This window comes from Bufo gargarizans, chromosome 3 (assembly GCF_014858855.1).
Source record: "Bufo gargarizans isolate SCDJY-AF-19 chromosome 3, ASM1485885v1, whole genome shotgun sequence".
NCBI lineage: Eukaryota > Metazoa > Chordata > Amphibia > Anura > Bufonidae > Bufo > Bufo gargarizans.
In genome coordinates, this window is record NC_058082.1 from 481624770 (window position 1) to 481647674 (window position 22905).

The 22905-nt window shown below is 48.7% G+C and overlaps 1 protein-coding gene across 1 annotated transcript; it reads right to left on the reverse strand.

Annotated features, from left to right (window-relative positions):
- Positions 1 to 480: 480 nt before the first annotated feature.
- Positions 481 to 22604, reverse strand: DHRS13 (dehydrogenase/reductase 13). Its single transcript, XM_044286824.1, has 5 exons — positions 22422 to 22604; positions 6707 to 6825; positions 4552 to 4675; positions 4099 to 4410; positions 481 to 2597 (listed from the first exon to the last, which is right to left on the reverse strand). Exons 1-5 carry the CDS (start codon positions 22549 to 22551, stop codon positions 2335 to 2337), a joined length of 948 nt encoding a protein of 315 aa, XP_044142759.1. The 5' UTR covers positions 22552 to 22604; the 3' UTR covers positions 481 to 2334.
- Positions 22605 to 22905: the final 301 nt, after the last annotated feature.

Here is a 22905-nt window from a genome sequence, read left to right on the forward strand (position 1 = left end):
ATATATGCAAATGAGCCTCTAAGAGCAATTGGGGCGTTGCCTTTACACCTAGAGACTGTGCCTTCCCTGCAACTGCCGTACCCTCTGCACTTTGACAGACAGGGCCAGACAGGAGTGATGACATTTTCAACCCCTGTCAAAGTGGAGAGGGCGCAGCAGCCTGTAGGTGTTAAGCTACTTTCACACTCGCGTTTGGTGCAGATCCATCGTGGATCTGTTTAGATAATACAACCGTCTGCATCCGTTTGTATCATCTTTAACATAGCCATGACGGATCTGTCTTGAACACCATTGAAAGTCAATGGAGGACGGATCTGTTTTATATTGTGCCAGATTGTGTCATAGAAAACGGATCCGTCCCCATTAACTTGTATTGTGTGCCAGGACAGATCCGTTTGGCTCAGTATAGTCAGACTGACACCAAAACACTGCTTGCAAAGCGAAATCAAGACGGATTGGAGGCAAACTGATGCATTCTGAGTGGATCCTTTTCCATGCATTAGGGCAAAACTGATCCGTTTTGGACCACTTGTGAGAGCCCTGAACGGATCTCCCAAACGGAAAGCCAAAATGCCAGTGTGAACATAGCCTAAAGGCAACGCCCCTGTTCCTCCTACAGGCTCGTTTGTATATATTCTTTTGGAAACAAGGAAAAAAAAAGTAAGGCAAAACCAAAAATTGGCCTGTTCTTTAAGGGGTTAACAAGTGGCATGCGAGTCAATTGCATTCAAAAGAGGCTCAATTAAAGGAAACAATAAATCTCTAAATATTTGCGCTGCTCGTCGGTCCCCAGAGCATTTACAATGCTAAACACTGGCAGATTTCGGACTAGATGAGAGGATTCGGAAGCGATTAGCGATAACTTCAGCCAGCTATTTGTTGATGCCACAACTCTCTGGGGACAGAACCGTAACGCAGCATGATGGGGGCTTTGGAAGCAGTTACCGGTTTTCTATAGGGAGATTGCTTTAATCACTTAGGTGTCCTGGAACCAGTTAATATTGTAAGTTTTGGGATCTACTCTATTGTCATCTGATTGGCTATGGATGTCACATGATAATTTTACTGGAATATGAGAAACAGGTGGGGGTGCCCTAAGGCTATATACACACTTTGCGGATTACGTGCAGCGTAAAAGGGTACCAGCAAAGTGTATGGTATGAGACAAAAGGGTAAGATCGGGTAAAACTGCATCAAAATCCACAAAAAAAAAAAAAAAACACATGCAGATTTGATGTGTAAATGCAGAGAACACCCTACGAAAATCTGTACGCAATTTCTGCTTTCAGACCTGCAGGGGAGGATTGGGAACTTAAAGTGGCCCTAGAAAGAAAAAAAAAAAAAAAAAAAAAAAAAAAACTGACAGAAGGTCGGGCAACACAACCCACTAATAGGCTGGGCAACAGAAGTAGACAGGGCCAGCACAAAATACTGCCCCGTCAAGCATAAAGTTTTGCCTCATCATACTGAGGAGGATGATGCAGATGAATCCAGGAGGGGACCTGCAGCTGCTCGCCAGGTGAATAAGTGCCTAATGCTCCTAGCATTAATTAATGCTTCAGATTATTAAGTACATGGACAGCGGCTGTGAGTAGAGCTCAGGTGGTCCCCTGGGCATAGGCCCACCTGAAAATTTCCCTGTAGGGTCTATGGCCAGTCCGCCCCTGGCAACTTTCACCTGTGTGCAGGTAGCTTAACCCCTTCACCCCCAGCGCTGTAATAGTACAGCGCTGGCTGGGTCTTTAAAGATGGCGCCATAGCCGCCTGCTTCTTATAGCAGACACCGGCGGCTTATGTCCGCAACCGGCAATAACGCTAATCGCGGGGGGGTCATTTATCAAAGACCAGCGTTTTAAGTCAGTCTTAAATAACCCTGGCGCTGCCAGAGGATGCACCTACAGTAAATTAAGAGTATGCTCAGTCAGTCTGTGCGTCTAGTTCGAAATGTACCCTGGCTGGAGCAGATTTCAGGCGTCATTTACGTAAAGATTTGTCAATTTGTTGGGGCCAATGGCTGGGCCCTGCCACTCCCCAGAAGGAAGGACAGCGTAAAAACTCCCATGGGACAAGTTATAAAAAATCTTAGTAAATCACCTCCAATGTGAACTATGAACAACTGCAAAACCCCTGCTTAAAGGTGCTTTTTCCACTTGTGTGCAGTGTACTGGTCTCATACAAGTTCTATACAGGAATGCGGCATGGACTACGTAATCCGGTGTCTGCCATGCGTCACTTGTAAAGTGTTTGTATGGGAAGTGAAGGAGAGACCTCGGAATCTGCATAGGCGTCAGTGGCATTTGCTGCCTGCTGGTTAAATACTGGATGTTGGAACCTTTATTTGCTTAATCCAAGGAGATCTTCACTAACTTCCCACAGTTTCTTGGCTACTGCGTCATCTCGTGCGTGGGGCCGGACCTGTTGCACCCTGCAGTCGGCAAAGTAGCGGCCGCTGTACATTTCAATCTCCTCTTGGACAGCACAGTAAATGGAAGTCTGCGCTCCATCCATAGAGGTCTTGAGTAGGAGCCACACAAAGGGGTACAGCAGGATCTGAAGCCAGCGTGGAAAGCTGCGGCCTAAATTCGTGCGCACCACACCTACAAGAAGGAAAGATTATTGTACGAGGCATAACATAAGACTTCATTTTTTTCATAGTCACCTTCTACTGTATTTTTGTACTTAAAAGACAACATCCTCTGCATTTACTGTCCCCAAACAGAAATTCCGCAGCAATATATTCTACAAAAAACTGCAGAAGTTAATATTCCTCAGATAAGTAGTTTTGTGATGATTCCCCCCATAAAACTGTGTAAAACTACATTCACACCGAGTAAGATACTCATCAATTTACCCAGTGGAGGCCAAAAGTGAGTCTTTTGGCCGCCAAAAAGGCAGCTTGGATGCGGACCTAAACGACGGTCATGTGCATGAGGCCTTATACAGAGAAATCCACCAGATGTATACTCCTGCCATTTACTGCAAATGCAGTGTGAATTGACCCCGGCTTAATGGGCCTCTGTCAGCGGATTTGTACCTATGAAACTGGCTGACCTGTTACATGTGCGCTTGGCATCTGTGTTGGTCCCATATGTGCCCACAGTGCTGAGAAAGTTATAGGGCACACTATGGGTAACTGATTCGGTCCTTTGCATACTTGTATTATTTCTTGCACTTTAACTTGGATTTCATTTCGTGGTATTATTATCATCAACTGTTACCATTGTGCCCCCTTTCGGTTGATGCCGCCATTTCCCTGTACTTGTTTTTAATACATGAATTTTCTTATGAATTTTGCAGATAAAGTGTACTATTGACCTCATGCGGTCTGGCAGTCTTCTATAGGTATGTATAGGAGGAACACAGATGCCTTCAGTCAGTTTCATAGGTACAACATGCCCTTTAAGTAATGCCACAAATTAATTAATTTCCTAGCAGGTGTGAAGGAGCCATTGTCATCTGGCTGAACATTCAAATATCAGTATACTTCAGGAAAACTTTGTGTCATATGAAAAAGTTTTGCTTGGTGGGGGTCCGAGTGCTGAGCCCCCTGCCGATCACTAGGAGAGAGAAGCGCTCACGCTGCAGGAGATGGACTCAATAGACAATCTATGGGCCCCTATCCATGCTGTCTCCTGTGGCAAGGAATAAGACAGAGCCCTCTCCTCAATCTAGTGATCGGCAGGGGTCTCAGCACTCAGGCCCCCACCAATCAAAACTTTTGATGTCACTATGACTTGTCAAAAGTTTAAAAATAATATTACGCCTCCATACAAGCTCTAATTTATGTGTAGCCACAGTACACCCCCGACAGATCTATGGGGCCATACTGTACCTCTTTGTACCCTTGATTCCATATGGAAAACCATTCTTATGCAAGTAGAAACGTTTCTAGGGTTATCTCCGTAATGTGGTGCTATACCCAGGCATCATATGGCAGCACCAAGGGTTAGAATAATGTGGAAAGACGCTATACAACCATGTAATACTCACATATTAGAGGAGTACGGCATACAGCCGCCATCACCGGCTACTCCCACACGATGCCATGGCTGGATTGTCAGCACTGTGCTATAGAACAGGACAGACAGTGGCACCTACCTGGGTGAACAGCATAACAAGTCACATCAGTGCCTTGTAATCTGTTGGCCAGCTCACGGGCAAACAGGACATTGGCGAGTTTACTGTCACAATACGCCTGGAGAATTTCAATCCAAGTTTCTCCAGATGGATTCAGATTCTTGAAGTCAATTTTTCCCCTTTTGTGAGCGCTGGAGGCGAGAACCACAACACGGCTGGGGCTACACTGCTTGAGACGATCCAGAAGCAAGTGCGTCAGCAGAAAGTGACCTAAGTGATTGACTCCAAAGACCATATTGAAGCCGTCTTCAGTCTTGCCTTTACATTCGAGGCCTAAAAGGAACAGAAACACAAGGTCATGTTATCACATCAGACTTTTAGGGGCGATTTCTCAGATGGATAATATTAATGGCCCTTTAGGTAAATGGGGGCATGGGACAGACGCATTTCTCGTGGATTCTTCTGATGTCTCACCTGCGTTGTTAATAAGTATGTCCAGGCGAGGTTCACTGCTCAGAAACGTCTTGCAGAATGACCTAATTGATGCAATGGAGGCCAGATCCAGCTTCATGAAGAGCACCTGACTGTTTCCAGATAGCTGCAGAAACAACAAGACATACAGGACATGTCTAAGCCTGCACGATGCTACACATTTCCAAAATGCAGAGACCAAAGCCCGGTTTCCAGGCTCCTAATTTTAATGACCCATCCTCAGGATAGGTCATTAATGTCTGATCAGCGTGGGTACGACACTCCGCACACCCACCGATCAGTGGTTCCGCAGCCCACAGCGCCAGAACCAGCCCTGTGAACGGAACAAGTAGCACAGCTCCAAAGTGTAGTGGCCGAGGTGGGTTCCTGCATCTCAGTGCCCACTGAACTGAATGGTAGCCAGCATGGCCACTACACTGTGAACGGAGCTGTGCTACTTGTTGCCAAAGTGCTGGTGGCGGAGGGAACAGCTAATCAAGGGGGAGCGGGTGTTAGGCCCCACAGAACAGGAAAACGGTCAAACTGGTGTAAAAATGGAACTGGCTTAGTTGCCCATAGCACCCAATCAGATTCCACCTTTTCCAAAGGAGCTGTGAAACATGATTGCACCCAGTCTACGATGTTAGGGCTCGTTCACACGAGCGTATTTTGCGTTCTGTATATGGGCCGTATACGGAACCATTCATTTCAATGGGTCCGCATCCATTGCTCCGTTCTGTGGCCCAGCAAAAAATTATCCTGTCCTGTTCTTGTCAGTTTTGCGGACAAGAATAGGCATTTCTATAATGGGTCTCCTGTTCCGTAAATTGCGGAACGAGCCCTTAGAGTGACTTCTTGAGGTGTGCCAACCATCTAAACTGAGAAGATGGCGATCCCAGAGCATTAAGTGACCCCCAAATTGTCACAGTATATATAAGAGGGGCTTGCAGTATGCGAATAGCGTTACTCTAAAGAACTCTGCTTTATGACTTGGTGTTGGCCAACCCATTACAAGTGATGGCCTATCCTCAGGACAGGCCGTTGCTATCTGACCTTCAGGAGTCACACACCCCGCACTCTTGCCGATCACCAGTAGCTCTGGAGCTGGAATTACATTGTGCGGTGGACAGGGCAGGTTACCGCCGCATTCATTTCAATGGGTGCCGTGCTGCTGTAACCAGCTCTGTCCACTGCATAATGGGTGGAGCTGTGGAGTTCTGTCGCTGCAGCTACTACAGAACGGATGATTGACTGGGGTGTGGGTTGTCTGACTCCTGCTATCCTAAGGATAGACCATGAAGATCCTAAACCTGGAAAATCCATGTAATATTTGATCAGTCTTAAAATCTAATTCCAAAAAGTTAGTGATTCATTGTGCATTTAGGTTTTGCGAGAAATGTGAATGGTTTCTACTTGTCACACAAGATGCTGCACAGTAATCAGTTACCCATAAGGATAATATGATGAGCAAGACTCCGTTCTCCTCTCCAGTGAACGTTTCCAGCAGGCCGTTCCGGCAGAGATCCACCAGATCCCTATTGACTATAATGGGATCTGGTGGCAATCCAGCTGCTTTCTGGCATAAAATACCGGATCAAGTCTAATGGAGATGTGAACGCAGCCTAAGGGCTCATTCAAACGACCGTAGGCCGTCTGCGCCTATATTGCAGACTGCAAACGGCGGGTCAGCAATGTACAGGCACCGCCCTTCCGTAAGCTTTCTAGTCCATGCCTCCGAACCGCAAAAGAAAGGACAAGTGGTCTCTCTTGCCGTGTATTGCGGATCGAAGACCTATTCAAGTCAATGGACCTGCGCCGCAATACGGGATTTACACGGCCGGTGCATTGCAGATTCACACGGCCGATGCCTGTGCATTGTGGACCGCAGGGTGGGCACGGACAGCCTATGGGCGTGTGAATGAGCCCTAAGAATCCAACTCATCAGCTCCATGGTAGTGTACACCGCCATAGATTTAGGAATTACAGGCTATGGACCTTTACATCTTCAATGCATCCTGCAATATAAAGCGTCACTGCAGAAAAAGACGTCTGGGTGACAACCCCGGTGGGCATCCATTTGTGGGAACGTTGAGGGAGGAAGAGAGTAATGTCTGAGCAGAATAAACATCATGCATGTTGCTGTGAATTCTCCACTTACTGTACGTATGTCATACGCAGCAGCTTCTCCAGTTTCTTTCACGCGACAAGCCAAAATGACCCGAGCTCCCCGCTTGGCCATGTCTAGAGCTGTCATTCTGCCGATTCCAACATTTGCTCCTGTGTGCGAAAATGTAATAGGGAGTCAGTAAAAAAAAAAAAAAAAAGAACAGAAAAACTATGGGGGAAATTTATCAAACTGGTGTAAATTAGAACTGGCTTAGTTACCCACAGCAACCAATCAGATTCCACCTTTCATTTCTCACAGCTCCTTTGGAAAATGAAAGGTGAAATCTGATTGGTTGCTATGGGCAACTAAGCCAGTTCTACTTTACACCAGTTTGATAAATCTCCCTCTCTCTCTTTTCATTGGTCACCAAGATCTCGACAGGCGGTGCATTCACAGCTCATACACCGTCTATTCTATGATGGAGCAGAAGATCCAAAACGGAGGCCCAGTTTTAGGTGGCCAGGGAACTCTCCGCTTTAAAGGGTTATTGTAGTTTCTGCAGGGAACGTTTAATGGCTGCATAAGGATTAGTTATACATTTTTGTCATCCACTTTGTGCTTCAGTTCCAAATTCATCTCTACTTGCAGTCACTGAATGAGAACCTTCACAGTTTACTTTCAGAAGGTGGAAAACGCTCCTGGGCATGTGATGATCACACAGATGCCAGGCCTAGGGTTGGAGCAAACATGGCATCTGGTGGGTGCTTGAGATGTGGCTAAAAACTACACGATCATACCAGGCGCAGTGGTTTTCTTTGATGAACTGTCAATTGCTTGCTTTCTGTGAATAACCGTGTGGTTCTGCAGTTAAACCATGTGCCCGTCCACATTTCCGATTTTCACTGTGCCGTTTGTATTTTCCACGGACAACACACATACCCATTGATTTAAATGTGTCTGTTCACATTTCAGTATTTTTTTTTGTGACCGTGGGTCAGTAAAAAAATTAAATAAATAAAATCACGGAAATATGCGCTACTTTGATCCGTGATGCGGACCAAGTCTATAGAAGTCTATGGCATCTGTGGTGCATCCGTTTTTTCATTGAAGACAGATAGGAGATTCTTTGGAAATTAAAAGGGGTTATCCAAGACTATAAAAATGTCTCCCATATGCCGGGGCCCCCACACTGAATATACTTACCTGGCTCCCCGCACTGCCGCTTCTCCCCGTGTGCGGATGAAAACATCCGGTGTTGGAGAGGGGGGGGGGGGGCCTGCCTAGCATTGCGGGTGACGCTAGGGAGGCCCGTCCCCATCTGCCATTGGCTGCTCACCCCTCCCCTCCCCCACACAGGAAATGTGGACAGGATGTTGTCATTCACGCACGGGGAGAAGCGGCGGTGCGGGGACATGAGTGGAGAACCAGGTAAGTATATTTATTGTGAGGGGCCCAGCATATGGGGGACATTTTTATTGACTTGGATAACCCCTTTAATTTTCAGCTGAGCAACGTCAGTGAATTACGGATGATACATGGGTGGTAAAAACGGACACACGGATCCTTCACGGATGAAACAGATACGCATTATTATTTTTTTACAGACGTGTCACTGACACGGAAATGTGGACGAGGCCTAAGGCGGCCCATTCTGCACAAGTATGTCGTTGATGTAACTTCTAGAAAACAACAATTACTCTTACCAGTAATAGTTTTTATTTAAACCCATGCGACTACGACCTCCCATCCAGAACAGGAAACCTGAAGAGATAAAATGGTTCACACCCCCACCACACCTCAGAGATTCTGATAAACAGACCTCCGGAGGCGTTGCCGTCATGGGTTTCAAGAATTTTTTTTACCGGTAAGAGTAATTATTGTTTTCCCCTCACCCATGCGAGAATAAGGGTACTTTCACACTAGTGTTTTTCTTTTCCGGCACCGAGTTCAGTCACAGGGGCTCTATACCGGAAAAGAACTGATCAGGTATGTAGCACTTTTCTCCCAAAGGCTGCATCTGAGTCAAGATGCAGTCTGTAATGTCTAAAAAAAAGGTATGGGGAGAGCTCCAAGTAGGAGCTCTGCATATCTGGGCCACAGAAGCATCCGCCCAAGAGGCCGCCACAGTTCTAGTGGAATGAGCCCCGAAGGAGGAGTCAGGCTAAGGGAAGAATAAGCCAGGAAAATAGAATTCTTGACCCATTGTAGGAAGGCGCAAGGGTCCGTCATTGACGGACGGTATGTGTCACAGAGATTCCTGGCCTTGGTGAGGTAAGAGCTGGTAATTTAAAGTGTCAGCAGTTAGTGCTGACTGACATTATTTAGTATGGCTGTAGAGCCGATCTGGGCCAGCTCTTACTGGGAGTATGCAAAGTGCAGGGTGGGTGGCTGCCCCCCACGTTCCAGGCCGGGTTTTGGTTTGGGGATATAAAAACCCAGCCAGCAGTCTCAGCTGTGTGGATTATCCTCCATTTCACAGTGAAGCTGTGGTTTTGGGATCTGCATGAGGTGTGCCGTGCTAAAGGGCTGAGAGCCGCATTGCTGGAAAACAGGCCCCCTAAAGCCTGCAGTGGATGGCTGATGAAAAAACACTAACAAGGTGAACGTTTGGGTTCTGTGGACTGTCCATGGTGTGAACATACACCAACACTGCAAACTTATTTGGTTGTGCCTTCTGTTTGAATAAACACTGAACTATTTGGCCTCGTTCACACTTCAGTGTTTGGTCAGTGATTTCCATCAGTGATTTGTGAGCCAAAACCAGAAGTGGAGCCTCCACAGACATGAGGTAGAAGGGAAAGATCTGCTCCTGTTCTGTGTTTAGAGTTGCACCTGGTTTTGGCTCACAAATCACTGATGGAAATCACTGACCAAACACTGAAGTGTGAACGAGGCCTTTAAGTTAAAGACTGTGATTGCCTCTATACTGCGCCCGCTAAGCGGCCTACCAGAGCGAATCCCCACGCCATCTAGCAATAACACTAGTAGAGACTTTGTGACCTCTAGATCTACCCAAAAACTGAATAAGGAGATTCTCATCTATTTTCCAAGATGATGTGGAGTCTAGGTAAAAAACTAAACACCTTCTGACATCAAGGCAATGGAATCTTTCTTCCAACAGATTGGTTGGATTTGGACAGACGGAGGGTAGAACCACATTATGACTTCTATGAAAATCAGAGACCACCTTAGGCTGAAAGGATGGAACTGGTCTGGTAGTATAGGGAGGGAGGCAGAGAAAGCCAGAATTTCTGAAACCCATCTAGCAGATGTTCGAGCTAAAAGGAAGGCCATTTTGAAAGTAAGCATTTTAATAGAAATCTCAGTTAATGGTTCAAACGGCTTTTGTGATAGGGCTGAAAGGACAGTATTCAAATCCCAGGGGAAAGACAAGGGTCTTAAAGAAGGGGGCAGAATCTTTTAATCCATGGATTATCTGGAATCAAAGAAAAAAAACTTAGAGGACCTTTCATCTGGATATCCTTAATCTAATTATTATCCTACCTTATAATGCGGCCCGACCGAATGCGCGCCGGGTCGGCCTCTTCCGGCTCATTGATGTAATTTCGGGAAGAGGTATGGGGATCCTCATGCGTTGGATTAGGCATTTTTGGGCCTAGGGGTTAAAAGGAGCCAAGGCGCTTTTGATAAATTTGCATCAGGAGAAGGCAGCCAGCCTTGTGTGCAGGATATGGGTTTCCACCAGAACGCAAGAGAAGTGCGCGCCGCCATCTTGGAAGCGGGATGCCGGGCACCCTGCTGCATCGGACCAGGAGCCGCCTGAACACGGCCACAGAGGCTGCCCAACGAGGCAGGAAGAAGAGCAGGCTCTGGCAGCGGCTCCCAATGAGACTGACGCCACCAGGGATAGGTCCCTTTACGGTATAGTAGACCCGGACCTCCCCAGCCTCCTGAGGTGAGAACCAAAGCAACGGTAGGAGCCAGAGCTCCTCAGGAAACCTGAACCGAGGTGTGGTGGGGGTGTGAACCATTTTATCTCTTCAGGTTTCCTGTCCTGGATGGGAGGTCCTAGTCGCATGGGTGACTATGACTTCCAACGTGTGAAAGCACTAATCAGGGCGGAGGCTGCATGATTTGGTGGAGGAAACATTTTTGTTGCTATTTTTGAAATCCGCCACATTCAATTCAGCTCAGGTTTTTCCAATGGGAAGGGGGTCGTGTGATATATCAGTCTTGGCTAGAATTTACTCAGAAACACAGGGGAAGTTGTGATCTATCTTTTACTGTTTAGGAGTTTATAAGCGAGGTCAGAGTTTCAGTCCCTGAGGGTTTTACATTTTTCACTCCCTGCCTTTCTGGGGCCATAACTTTTATCTTTAGTTGAATGAGGGCTTATTTTTTGCGGGAGAAGTTGCGCTCTTTAATTCCATTGTTTAATATTGCATACGATGTAGTGGGGAGCTGGAAATTTTTTTTCCAAATGGGGTGAAAAAAAACAAACAAAAAAATAAAAACGCAATTCTGCAACAGTTTTACGGGTTTTGTTTTTACAGCGTTTCCTATAAAGCAGGGGTGTCAAACTCAAATTCATCGGGGGCCGCATCAGCAGTTTGGTCACCGTCAAAGGGCCGGTTGTATCGGACTTATGGGGGGGGGGGGGGGATCTGTGGGTGACACTTATTGGGGGGGGGGGAGATCTGTGGTGACACTTATTGGGGGGGGGGGATCTGTGGTGACACTTATTGGGGGGGGGGGGGATCTGTGGTGACACTTATGGGGGGGGGGGATCTGTGGTGACACTTATGGGGGGGGGGGATCTGTGGTGACACTTATGGGGGGGGGGGATCTGTGGTGACACTTATGGGGGGGGGGATCTGTGGTGACACTTATGGGGGGGGTCTGTGGTGACACTTATGGGGGGGGATCTGTGGTGACACTTATGGGGGGGGGGATCTGTGGTGACACTTATGGGGGGGGATCTGTGGTGACACTTATGGGGGGGGATCTGTGGTGACACTTATGGGGGGGGATCTGTGGTGACACTTATGGGGGGGATCTGTGGGTACTTACAACTACAAGCGCTCGCCGCTCGGTAGGGAGGAGGCAGGCCGGGAGGACAGGCGCTGGCAGCGTGAGTCATACGTCATGCGCCCACGCCGCCTGCTTCATTCATAAAGTGGGCGGCGCAGGCGCGTGACGTATGACTCACACTGCCAGAGCGCAGCCTGCCTCCTCCCTCCTCTCAGTCTCGGCGAGCGCTTGTAGTTTTATTATCACTTCCTGCAGGGGCCGCCTGCAGGAAGTGATAATAAAAGGTGAAGGCTGGCTGCCGGCGGCGAGCCACATGACAAGGTCTGGCGGGCCGGATTCGGCCCGCGGGCCTTGTGTTTGACACCCGTGCTATAAAGTAAAACTGACCAATTACTTTCATTCTCCAGGTCAGTACGATTCTGTCACTACCAGAGCTTTGAGATGTTCTCACAGCTCTGTGTCTCCACCCCTGTGATGATGTCACTTAGAGTTTGGAGGTGTTCTCACTGTTCTGTTTCTCCGCCCCTGTGATGAGGTCTTTACTCCCAGCTGTTCCTCCTGCGTTTGATTTCCCTGCCTTTAAAATCACCCCTCCTCCTATTGCAGGGCGTGGATTATATTTCTCTTTTCAGTTGTAGCTCTGCCTTGAGTATCTTCACTTGTTAAGCTATTAGTTCTCTGGACCCGTGTTCTGTTGCTGCAAGCACTCCGGATATTGCCAGCGGCCCTTGGATCCGTCTTCTCTGCGGCTGCAGCTCCATCAGCTAAGTGTGCAGACATTGTTGTGTACCTGGTGATTTTCTGACTGGATCTGAGGTGGCCACGGTTCCCTCCATATTCTGAGCAGGGCATCGGTGGCCGTGCCCCTTCCACTATTGTAGGGGTTACAGGGCTCATCAGTCTTAGGCACGCGGGCATGCCTCGTTCCACCACATGGATCCGGGCATGTGCTTTAGCAGCATAGGGAGAGTGTTGAGGGTCTGACAGGGGTCACCCTTTCTCTTCCCTAGTTTGGGTCCGGTCAGTAGCTCTTTTTACTGTGTATGCTCTTGTTACCCTTAAACAGCCGTGACATTATAATCCACCAAAACCGTCCTTGTTGACATGGATCCGCTTTCTGGCTTGGTTGACCGCATGCAGGGTCTTTCTTTGGAAGTAGCGGATCTCCGTCAATCTGTGACTCAGCTACAAGCATTGGGCTCTGCTCCGGCTCATGGAGTCTGTTGCGAGCCAAAGGTCTCACTTCTGGAAACGTTCTCCGGGGGCAGTGAGAATTTTGTTCGCTTCAGAGAGGCATGTAAACTCCATTTTTGTTTGTGTCCCCACTCCTCTGGTAATGAGGAACAGAGGGTGAGGATTGTCATCTCCCTGCTCAGGGGTAATGCTCAGACTTGGGCTTTTTCGCTGCCATCAGGGGATTCTTCCCTTCGATCCGTGAAAAGATTTTTTGTGGCCCTGGGGCAGATATATGATGACCTGGATCTTGTTGCTCTGGCAGAATCGAACTTACGTGTTTTATGCCAGAACAAACTGTCTGCGGAGCTTTATTGTTCTGAATTTCGGAGATGGGCAGCTGATTCAGGCTGGAATGATGCTGCACTCCGAAGTCAGTTCTGTCATGGTCTCTCAGAGGGTTTGAAAGATGCCTTTGCTTTCCATGAAAGACCAACGTCCTTAGAGTCTGCCATGTCATTGGCGGTACGCCTTGACAGGCGTCTAAGGGAAAGAAACAAGACCTCTCCGTCCAGCCATTGTCAGTCTAGGGGCAATGGTGCGGACTCATTCAGTATGCAGGGGTCTCATCCTGTCTCGCTCCCCTCTGAGGAGGAGCCCATGCAGCTAGGCCGACTTGCCCCTGATAAAAGAGGATTTAGTCCTCAGAATATGGTGTGTTTTTGTTGTGGGGGCATAGGTCATTTGGCAAATGTTTGTCCGTCTAGGAGATTCCTGAACTGTACTAAGAGCGATAATAAGAGAAAAACCTCAAGAGGTCGATCATCAAGTTCTGCTTCATCTGCTACTTTGGGCAAAGTTGATGTGGGAATTGATGCTATTTTCTCCTGTCTGCCAGGGTGGCGCTAGAGAGCAAAGTCATTCCTTGTGAGATTTTTGTCGATAGTGGAGCGGCCGTCAATCTTATTGACACTCAATTTGTAGCCTTGCATGGTTTTCAGGTTTGTACATTAGAAAAGGATATACCTGTTTTTGCTATTGACTCTGCCCCACTCTCGCAGAGATCTCTGAAAGGCATTGTTCACAATATCCGGCTAGCTGTAGGTGACACTCATGTGGAGGAGATATCTTGTTTTGTCCTTAATGGATTGCCTTCTCTAGTTTTGGGGCTACCCTGGCTCACTAGACATAACCCCACTATTGATTGGCAAGGAAGGCAAATAAATGAGTGGAGTGACTTTTGTAGAGAGAATTGTCTCACAGCGACTTTTGCAGAGGTGTCTACTAAAACTGTGCCATCATTTCTCTCCGATTTCTCGGATGTGTTTTCCGAGAGCGGTGTTCAGGAGCTACCTGCTCACCGGGAGTTTGACTGTCCCATTAACCTCATTCCCGGCGCCAAGCTGCCAAAAGCACGCCTCTACAATCTCTCACAACCGGAAAGACTCGCAATGTGAACCTATATCTCCGAGAGTCTCGAGAAGGGGCATATTCGTCCCTCAAAGTCACCTGTTGCCGCAGGTTTTTTTTTTTGTTAAAAAAAAAGATTGCTCTGAGACCTTGCTTAGATTTTAGGGAGCTGAACCGTATCACGATTCGCGATCCCTATCCCCTTCCTCTGATCCCGGACCTCTTCAACCAAATTGTTGGGGCCAAGGTGTTTTCCAAATTGGATCTGAGAGGCGCGTACCTCCTGGTCAGGGTCAGAGAGGGGGATGAATGGAAAACGGCCTTTAATACCCCTAACGGGCATTTCGAGAATCTCGTTATGCCTTTTGGCCTGATGAATGCTCCGGCCGTCTTTCAGCATTTTGTTAATAGTATTTTCTATCGTTTAATGGGGAAATTTGTATTGGTGTGTGTGACGAAACCAACCTCGCCACGGTGTTTTGGAGGGGGCTGGTTGCCAGCCTCCTGCCTCAGGATTATGGCCCATACTAACTTTAAAGAAGACAGCTTAAATCTGTCTTTGGATTTGTATTTTGTTATGTGAGGGTACCCAGATGGCTAGTTTAATTGTATTTGTGTGGTCTGAGTGCCATTCGCCTAATGATATGCACTCAGACTTGAGCTATCTGGGAATATGTTAAATGTCTGTGGTTGCTGGGAGGGTGTGACATTGTGTGTTTAAATGGTGATGTCTGTCCTGTTGTCCCCACATGTGTATTGGCGATCTCCCCTTTGTCCTGAGAGATAATTGGATTATTCCTCGGTTGTCTCTGGGGCAGAGAGGAGGAAACCATGATGCATTGTGGGGATGTGTTGTATCTGTTCGGTGTGTCGCAGTCTCCATTCTGGTCCCCTGGGGGCGTGTCCACCAGATGGGGACCTGCATAAATACGGGCGGGTAGCCCTCAATAAAGGTTCCTGTTTTATCCTTCATCATGTTGAGACTGGTGTTTGGATAACTGATCAAAACTGGGGGATTGCTATACGCTGACGATTTGCTATACTCCCCTGGCATAACTACTAGCTCTTGTAAGAGCTGTTCCTGCTCTCTGGCTGTAGGAGAGGTTCACCCACTGGAGCCTGGAGCCTTGTCGTAGGTCCAGCGTGGGTGGAGGACGGTGAGACCCCAACCAAGCTGCGGCGGTTCGTGGGGTCTGCAGGGCGTACGGTGTCAAGTGGAGTGCTTGGAGTCCTCGGAAAGCACTAGGAGCATCTATCGACGGAGGTACCCGGTCGGGGTGCTAGGAGATCCGTTAGTGTATCTTGATGATATTTTGATTTTTTCCCCTGATGTTCAGACCCATCAGGATCATCTTTTTCAGGTCCTGCAGATACTGTGGGAAAATAAACTGTATGCCAAGCTGGAGAAATGTCTTTTTATGGTATCGGAGATACAATTTCTGGGTTTTTTCCTCTCTGCTTCTGGTTTTCGCATGGATCCGGAGAAGGTCCGTGCTGTGCTGGAGTGGGAGCTTCCTGAAAAGCAGAAGGCATTGATGCGCTTTCTGGGTTTTGCTAACTACTACAGAAAGTTCATTTTGAATTATTCCTCTATTGTCAAACCCCTTACTGACATGACAAAAAAGGGGACGGATTTTTCCTCTTGGTCGGAGGAGGCGCTTGCAGCCTTTTCTAAGATTAAAGAGAGTTTTGCGTCTGCTCCCATCTTGGTGCATCCCGATGTTTCCTTACCTTTTATTGTTGAGGTGGATGCTTCCGAGGTGGGTGTGGGTGCAGTTTTGTCCCAGGGCCCCTCTCCTGCCAAATGGCGACCTTGTGCCTTTTTCTCTAGAAAACTCTCCCCGGCAGAGAGAAACTATGATGTGGGAGATAGGGAGTTGTTGGCCATCAAGTTGGCTTTCGAGGAATGGCACCATTGGTTGGAGGGGGCCAGGCACCCTATCACAGTTTTTACCGACCATAAGAATCTGGCGTACTTGGAGTCGGCCAGGCGTATGAATCCAAGACAGGCCAGATGGTCTCTGTTCTTCTCCAGATTCAATTTTGTTGTTACTTTCCGCCCTGGGATCAAGAATGTGAAGGCTGATGCTCTCTCTCGCTGTTTTCCGGGAGGAGGAAACCCCGAGGACCCGGGTCCCATTTTGGCGGAGGGGGTAGTTTTTTCTGCTCTATATTCCGATTTGGAGGCCGAGGTCCAGGCTGCCCAGACTGAGGCACCTGCCCGTTGTCCCTCCAGGAAGTTGTTCGTGCCTCCTGAACTACGTCACAAACTCTTTAAGGAACATCATGATACGGTTCTTGCTGGTCACCCCGGGAGTAGAGCCACGGTAGATCTCATTGCTCGGAGATTTTGGTGGCCGGCTCTTCGTAAGTCTGTGGAGGGTTTTGTGGCGGCTTGTGAGACGTGCGCTCGCGCTAAGGTCCCTCGTTCACGACCTTCAGGTTCCCTTCTCCCGTTACCCATACCTTCCCGTCCCTGGACACACCTGTCCATGGACTTTATCACGGATCTTCCTCGTTCCTCGGGGAAGTCGGTGATCCTGGTGGTCGTGGACCGTTTTAGCAAGATGGCTCATTTCGTTCCTTTCCCTGGTTTACCCAATCCTAAAACGTTGGCGCAAGCTTTTATCGACCATATTGTTAAATTGCACGGCATTCCCTCTGATATTGTTTCCGATAGAGGCACGCAGTTTGTGTCCAGGTTCTGGAAGGCTTTCTGTTCTCGCCTGGGGGTTCGGCTGTCCTTCTCTTCTGCTTTTCACCCGCAGTCGAATGGTCAGACTGAGCGCCTCAATCAGAATCTGGAGACATATTTGCGCTGTTTGGGGCAGAGAACCAGGAGGATTGGTGTTCATTTCTCCCTCTTGCTGAGTTTGCTTTGAACAACCGTCGTCAGGAATCTTCTGATAAGTACATTTTTTGGTGCATATGGGTTCCATCCGCAGTTTGGGACATTCTCGGGACGGGCTCTTTCTGGTTTACCTGAGGAGGAGAGATTTTCCTTGTCTTTGTCTACCATTTGGGAAAAGATTCAGAGTAATATCAGAAAGATGAGTGAGAAGTATAAGCGTGTGGCTGATAAGAGACGTGTGCCTGGTCCGGACCTGAATGTGGGTGATCTGGTGTGGTTGTCTACAAGAAATATTAAACTGAAGGTTCCCTCCTGGAAATTGGGTCCCAAGTTTATTGGGCCTTATAAAATTTTGTCAGTCATCAATCCTGTTGCCTTCCGCCTTGATCTTCCACGGATTTGGAAGATACATAATGTATTTCACAGATCTCTCTTAAAACCATATGTCCAGCCCACGGTACCCTCCTCTTTGCCGCCTCCTCCTCCGATTTTGGTTGATGGCAATCTGGAGTTTGAGGTTTCCAGAATTGTGGACTCTCGCATTGTCCGCGGTTCTCTTCAGTACCTCGTTCATTGGAAGGGTTATGATGTCGGACATTAAAGCCACTCGCCTTATCAGGGCATTTCATAGGGCTCATCCTGGGTGTCCGGAGTCCACCCGTAGAGGGGAGGGGGGGGGGGGGGCGGGTACTGTCACTACCAGAGCTTTGAGACGTTCTCACAGCTCTGTGTCTCCACCCCTGTGATGATGTCACTTAGAGTTTGGAGGTGTTCTCACTGTTCTGTTTCTCCGCCCCTGTGATGAGGTCTTTACTCCCAGCTGTTCCTCCTGCGTTTGATTTCCCTGCCTTTAAATAACCCCTCCTCTTATTGCAGGGCGTGGATTATATTTCTCTTTTCAGTTGTAGCTCTGCCTTGAGTATCTTCACTTGTTAAGCTATTAGTTCTCTGGACCCGTGTTCTGTTGCTGCAAGCACTCCGGATATTGCCAGCGGCCCTTGGATCAGTCTTCTCTGCGGCTGCAGCTCCATCAGCTAAGTGTGCAGACATTGTTGTGTACCTGGTGATTTTCTGACTGGATCTGAGGTGGCCACGATTCCCTCCATATTCTGAGCAGGGCATCGGTGGCCGTGCCCCTTCCACTATTGTAGGGGTTACAGGGCTCATCAGTCTTAGGCACGCGGGCATGCCTCGTTCCACCACATGGATCCGGGCATGTGCTTTAGCAGCATAGGGAGAGTGTTGAGGGTCTGACAGGGGTCACCCTTTCTCTTCCCTAGTTTGGGTCCGGTCAGTAGCTCTTTTTACTGTGTATGCTCTTGTTACCCTTAAACAGCCGTGACAGATTCCAGCAATACCACGTGTATAGTTTTTCTTGCATTTTAAAAGGGTTCTCTCATTTCAGAAAATGGCATTTATCATGTAGAGAAAGTGAATACAAGGCAATTACTAATGTATTGTTATTATCCATCTTGCTTGCTTTGCTGGATTCATTTTTCCATCACATTATACACATGTGATCTGCTTGCCCCCAGCCTCTGATCTGCTTGCCCCCAGCCTCTGATCTGCTTGCCCCCAGCCTCTGATCTGCCTGCCCCTTCCCCCCAGCCTCTGATCTGCCTCCCCCAGCCTCTGATCTGCCTGCCCCCCTCCCCCCAGCCTCTGATCTGCCTGCCCCCCTCCCCCCAGCCTCTGATCTGCCTGCCCCCTCTGGTAACGCAACCCCCCCTCCCCAGTATTAATCATTGGTGGCAGTGGCCACAGGGTCCCCCTCCTCCCCACCATCATTGGTGGCAGTGTCAGTTCCGATCGGAGCCCCAGCAGTGTAATGCTGGGGCTCCGATCGGTTACCATGGCAGCCAGGAGTCACGCTACTGAAGCCCTGGCTGCCATGGTATGTTAGTGAGCAGAGAGCAGCGCATTATACTCACGTGCGCTGTGGCCGCCGGTCGCTCCTTCTTCTGTCTGTGCGGCGGATTGCTAATGCTTACAGCATTAGCAATGCGCCGCACAGACCTATGAGAAGGAGCGACCGCCGGCCACAGCGCACGTGATTATAATGCGCTGCTCTCTGCTCACTAACATACCATGGCAGCCAGGACTTCAGTAGCGTCCTGGCTGCCATGGTAACCGATCGGAGCCCCAGCATTACACTGCTGGGCCTCCGATCGGAACTGACACTGCCACCAATGATGGGGGGGGGAGGAGGGGGACCCTGTGGGATATGGCCGGCACAGTCATTGGTAGCGCAGTGGCCACAGTCCCTCCCCTCCTCCTCCTACTCTGTCCTCATTGGTGTTCAGCGGCAGCCGCGCACAGTGGGGAGGGAGAGACTCCCTCCTCCTCCCTCCGCTGTGCCGGCCGGCTCAGTCCTGCCTCTCTGGCCTCCGGAGGACACGGAAGCGGTGAGTGAGACGCTTAATTTCACTCCCGCTCCGTGATCACGTGATCTAAACGATTCCTCGATGCAGGGAAACTGCATCGATGAATTTTTTGACTCGATTTAATCGAGTTATTCGAATAATCGTTTCAGCCCTACTTGGTGGTAGTTTGCCATGACACTTTCGCCACGCATGACGGTTGCCGGTGGCAAAGTGGTGTTTGTTGAGCATGCGTGTGCACTTCCCCTTTAAGGCTTTCTTCTTTCCCTTTCTGGTATGCACGGGGTTAAGAGGGTAAGGTGGAGCTCGTTCTGGAGTTGTGAGCCTGAGGTCAGATTATCTTCAGTGTCTTGTGGAGCTAGTACTATTCCATCTGCCCATCCTTAAGGGCCACCTTATGGGACATCGATGTCACCCCTTTGTGTTTGTTTCTGTTACCCTACCTCACTTGTATGTTTGTGTGGGTTTATGTTTGGGGTTGTTGTTATGTCTGGTTTGGTGTTTCATGTCTGGCCTGTTTGGCATTTCAGGTCAGCATGGATGCCAGACGTATACTTTGTATGTCCTATACCTCCGGAAGGGGGTCCCTGGAGTTCCCCGGAGGGGGAACTACAAGCAGCTCGGCCTGGTGCCACCATGGTTCTTGCCTCATGGTGATCCAGGTTGTTTCTACTGGATTCTGTGTTTGGTGTTTGTGCTGGGTCCTGCCTGGTGTGTGTGTGTTTGGGCCTATGCGCATTTCCACGATCCAGTGGTAGCGGCGTAGACGGCTCAAGTTCCTGTTGCAGCTGTATCAGGTAGGTGTCCATGTTAGTCCTGTTTAGTGTTGAGCGAACTTGTGTTTTAAGTTCGGCGTCTAAAGTTCAGGTTATCGAACAATTGCGTTATGGATTCTAAATTCCATTATGGTCTGTGGTAGCTGAATCCATAACTCGATTCTTCAATAACCCGAACTTAAAATACTAGTCCTGTTGGCAGTTTTCTGCCTCTGGACACTTACTGCTGGCTGCTTTCTTTCCCTTTGTTGCTAGGCCTGTTGGAGACTCCAGTTCCTCCGTGTCGTGGAGGAATCGGTTGTCTCCACCTTCTGACGCCATATTGCAGTGACCGCTCGGGTCCGTAGGGCCCAGGTTCGAGAGTATGAGCTCCCCTACCATCGAGTCAGGAGGTCAGGGATAGGATTTAGGGATGCTTAGTTGGTTACCAGCGACCTTTTCCCTTTTTCCAGGCCTAGCTGCTACCCTATAATCCCCACCTTGTATGGTTTCTCCCACTCCCCATTGTGACACCCCTGCCACTCGGCTGTTTGAGAAAGCACTGGGACTAGCTGTAGCGTGTGGCCTTCTTGCAGCCTTCCTAGGCCAGTGATGATACGTTGATCAGTCACGTCACCGAGCGGCAGTGATAGCCAGTTCGCCCCCGAAGACACATGCGAGCTGCCATCTTAAATCACAAGTCCGGCGAGGCACAGGTAAGTCCTTGCCTGTGCCGCGAGCTGGTCTGAAATAAATGCCGTCACCGGGAGCAGGCAGTTCCGAGAACAGCCCGATGAAGGACCCTGGCGGCTGTTCTCGGAACTGCCTGTTCCCAGTGACCGCATTTGTTTCAGACCGGCTCGCACACAGGCACAGGTAAGGACTTACCTGTGCCTCGCCGGACTTGTGATTTAAGATGGCAGCCCGCATGTGTTCGGGGGCGAACTGGCTATCACTGCCTAGCGGGTGACACTTCACGTCAGATGAATAATAATAGGTGCAATATGGATCACATGAAATAACTAGTGCTGTGAAGAAGTCATCGGATATTAGCCGAAGGGCTACAGGAAACACGAAAAACAGGTAACACAAGTTTGATTGTTGTTTTGTTAGGGTTCATGCACGCGGATGTGTCGGTCCACTATGCACGGGCACTGACCATGTGCCTGTCGTCTGCAGACCCATTCACTTGAATGGAGTCCACAATCCACATCCAATGGTCCACACAGGAAAAAAGTAGTGCATGCACTACTTTATTGCGGTGTGGAGGCACGGACAGAAAACCCCATGGAAGCACTCAGGTATTTGTGTTCATTAGGTGGCATTTTTTTTTTTTGTCTTTACGGCCGACTTTCAAAAACACAGCAAGCGGGAGTTCTTGGCATTTTCACATCACTTTCTCTATAGGGAAAAAGCACCATGAATAAAATGCAAGTGGGCAAACACACTGCAAAATATGGCTCCAGAAAAAAGGCAAAAAACAAACAAACCCAAAAGTGAACAGAAAAATCCAGTATACAGTTAGGGCTGATTCAGACGACAGTATCTGTTTTGTGGATCCACAAAACACAGACACCGGCCATGTGCATTCTGCAGTGGAGATTATATAATGCCTTGGCAATAAACAGGTCTACACTAGTGTTGAGCAAACTTGTGGTTTCAAGTTCGGCGTACAAGGTTCAGGTTATCTAAGAATTCCGTTATGGATTCCGCTACCACGGACCGTCAGTTACGGTCCGTGGTAGCAGAATCCATAACGTAATTCTTAGATAACCTGAACCTTGTACTCTGAACTTGAAACCACAAGTTCTCTCTACACTAGTCTTCACCCTTTCACCGCGTGTGCGTTGGGGTATGTGTATATAATCTCTATGACAATGCTGCACAGTCTGAGGAGTCACAAGATTCCCGTCCCTATTTATTAGAGGTGACACTGGACAGCCTCACACCATGCAATGGAGATGGAGACGCCCGCCCTTTAGTATAATAGGGATACATTCACACAAGCAGGTTTTTGATGCATACAAAAATCAGTGGTGAATCATAAAAAGGAGAGAATGGCCAGGTAATATTTCTGTTACTTTTTGAATTCCCTCAAATACTGAATCTAAAAAGCCCTGCTGCAGACCTGCACTTGTGAATGGACTCTGATCATCCCTCCTGGGATCCAGACCTGAGAGCCCCCCGCCGCCATGGACACTTACCGGTCACTATGACAGTCTTCCCCTGCAGACTGACGTCACTCGTGCACTGCCGCCCTTTGATGAAGTTGTAGTAGATGAGCACATAGAGCCCTAGGACTATCCCCACGGGCAGCAGCAGCTCCGCGGCCATGGCTCCTGCGTGCCGTGCTATCCCTACATACAATCCGCGTTTATCTGATTACAGCTCTGCAGCCCTCCCCCACTGTCATTATGTAATGACAGGCAACCTCACAGCACTAAGCAGGCTGCTTCCTGACTGATCAGCTACGGCGGCCTGGGAGGGACAGACTACCTGTGTTCGCCTTTCTGTTCTTTAGCGATGCTCTCTTCCCGTAGTAGAGGTGTCTTATCATGTGCCGATTCCATCTTGTAAATGGCCTTTGGATTATTTTGCAAATAAACTACATAAGGAATAGAACAGGGGAGATTTATCAAAAGTGGTGTGAAGCACAACTGGCTTAGTTGCCCATAGCAACCAATCAGA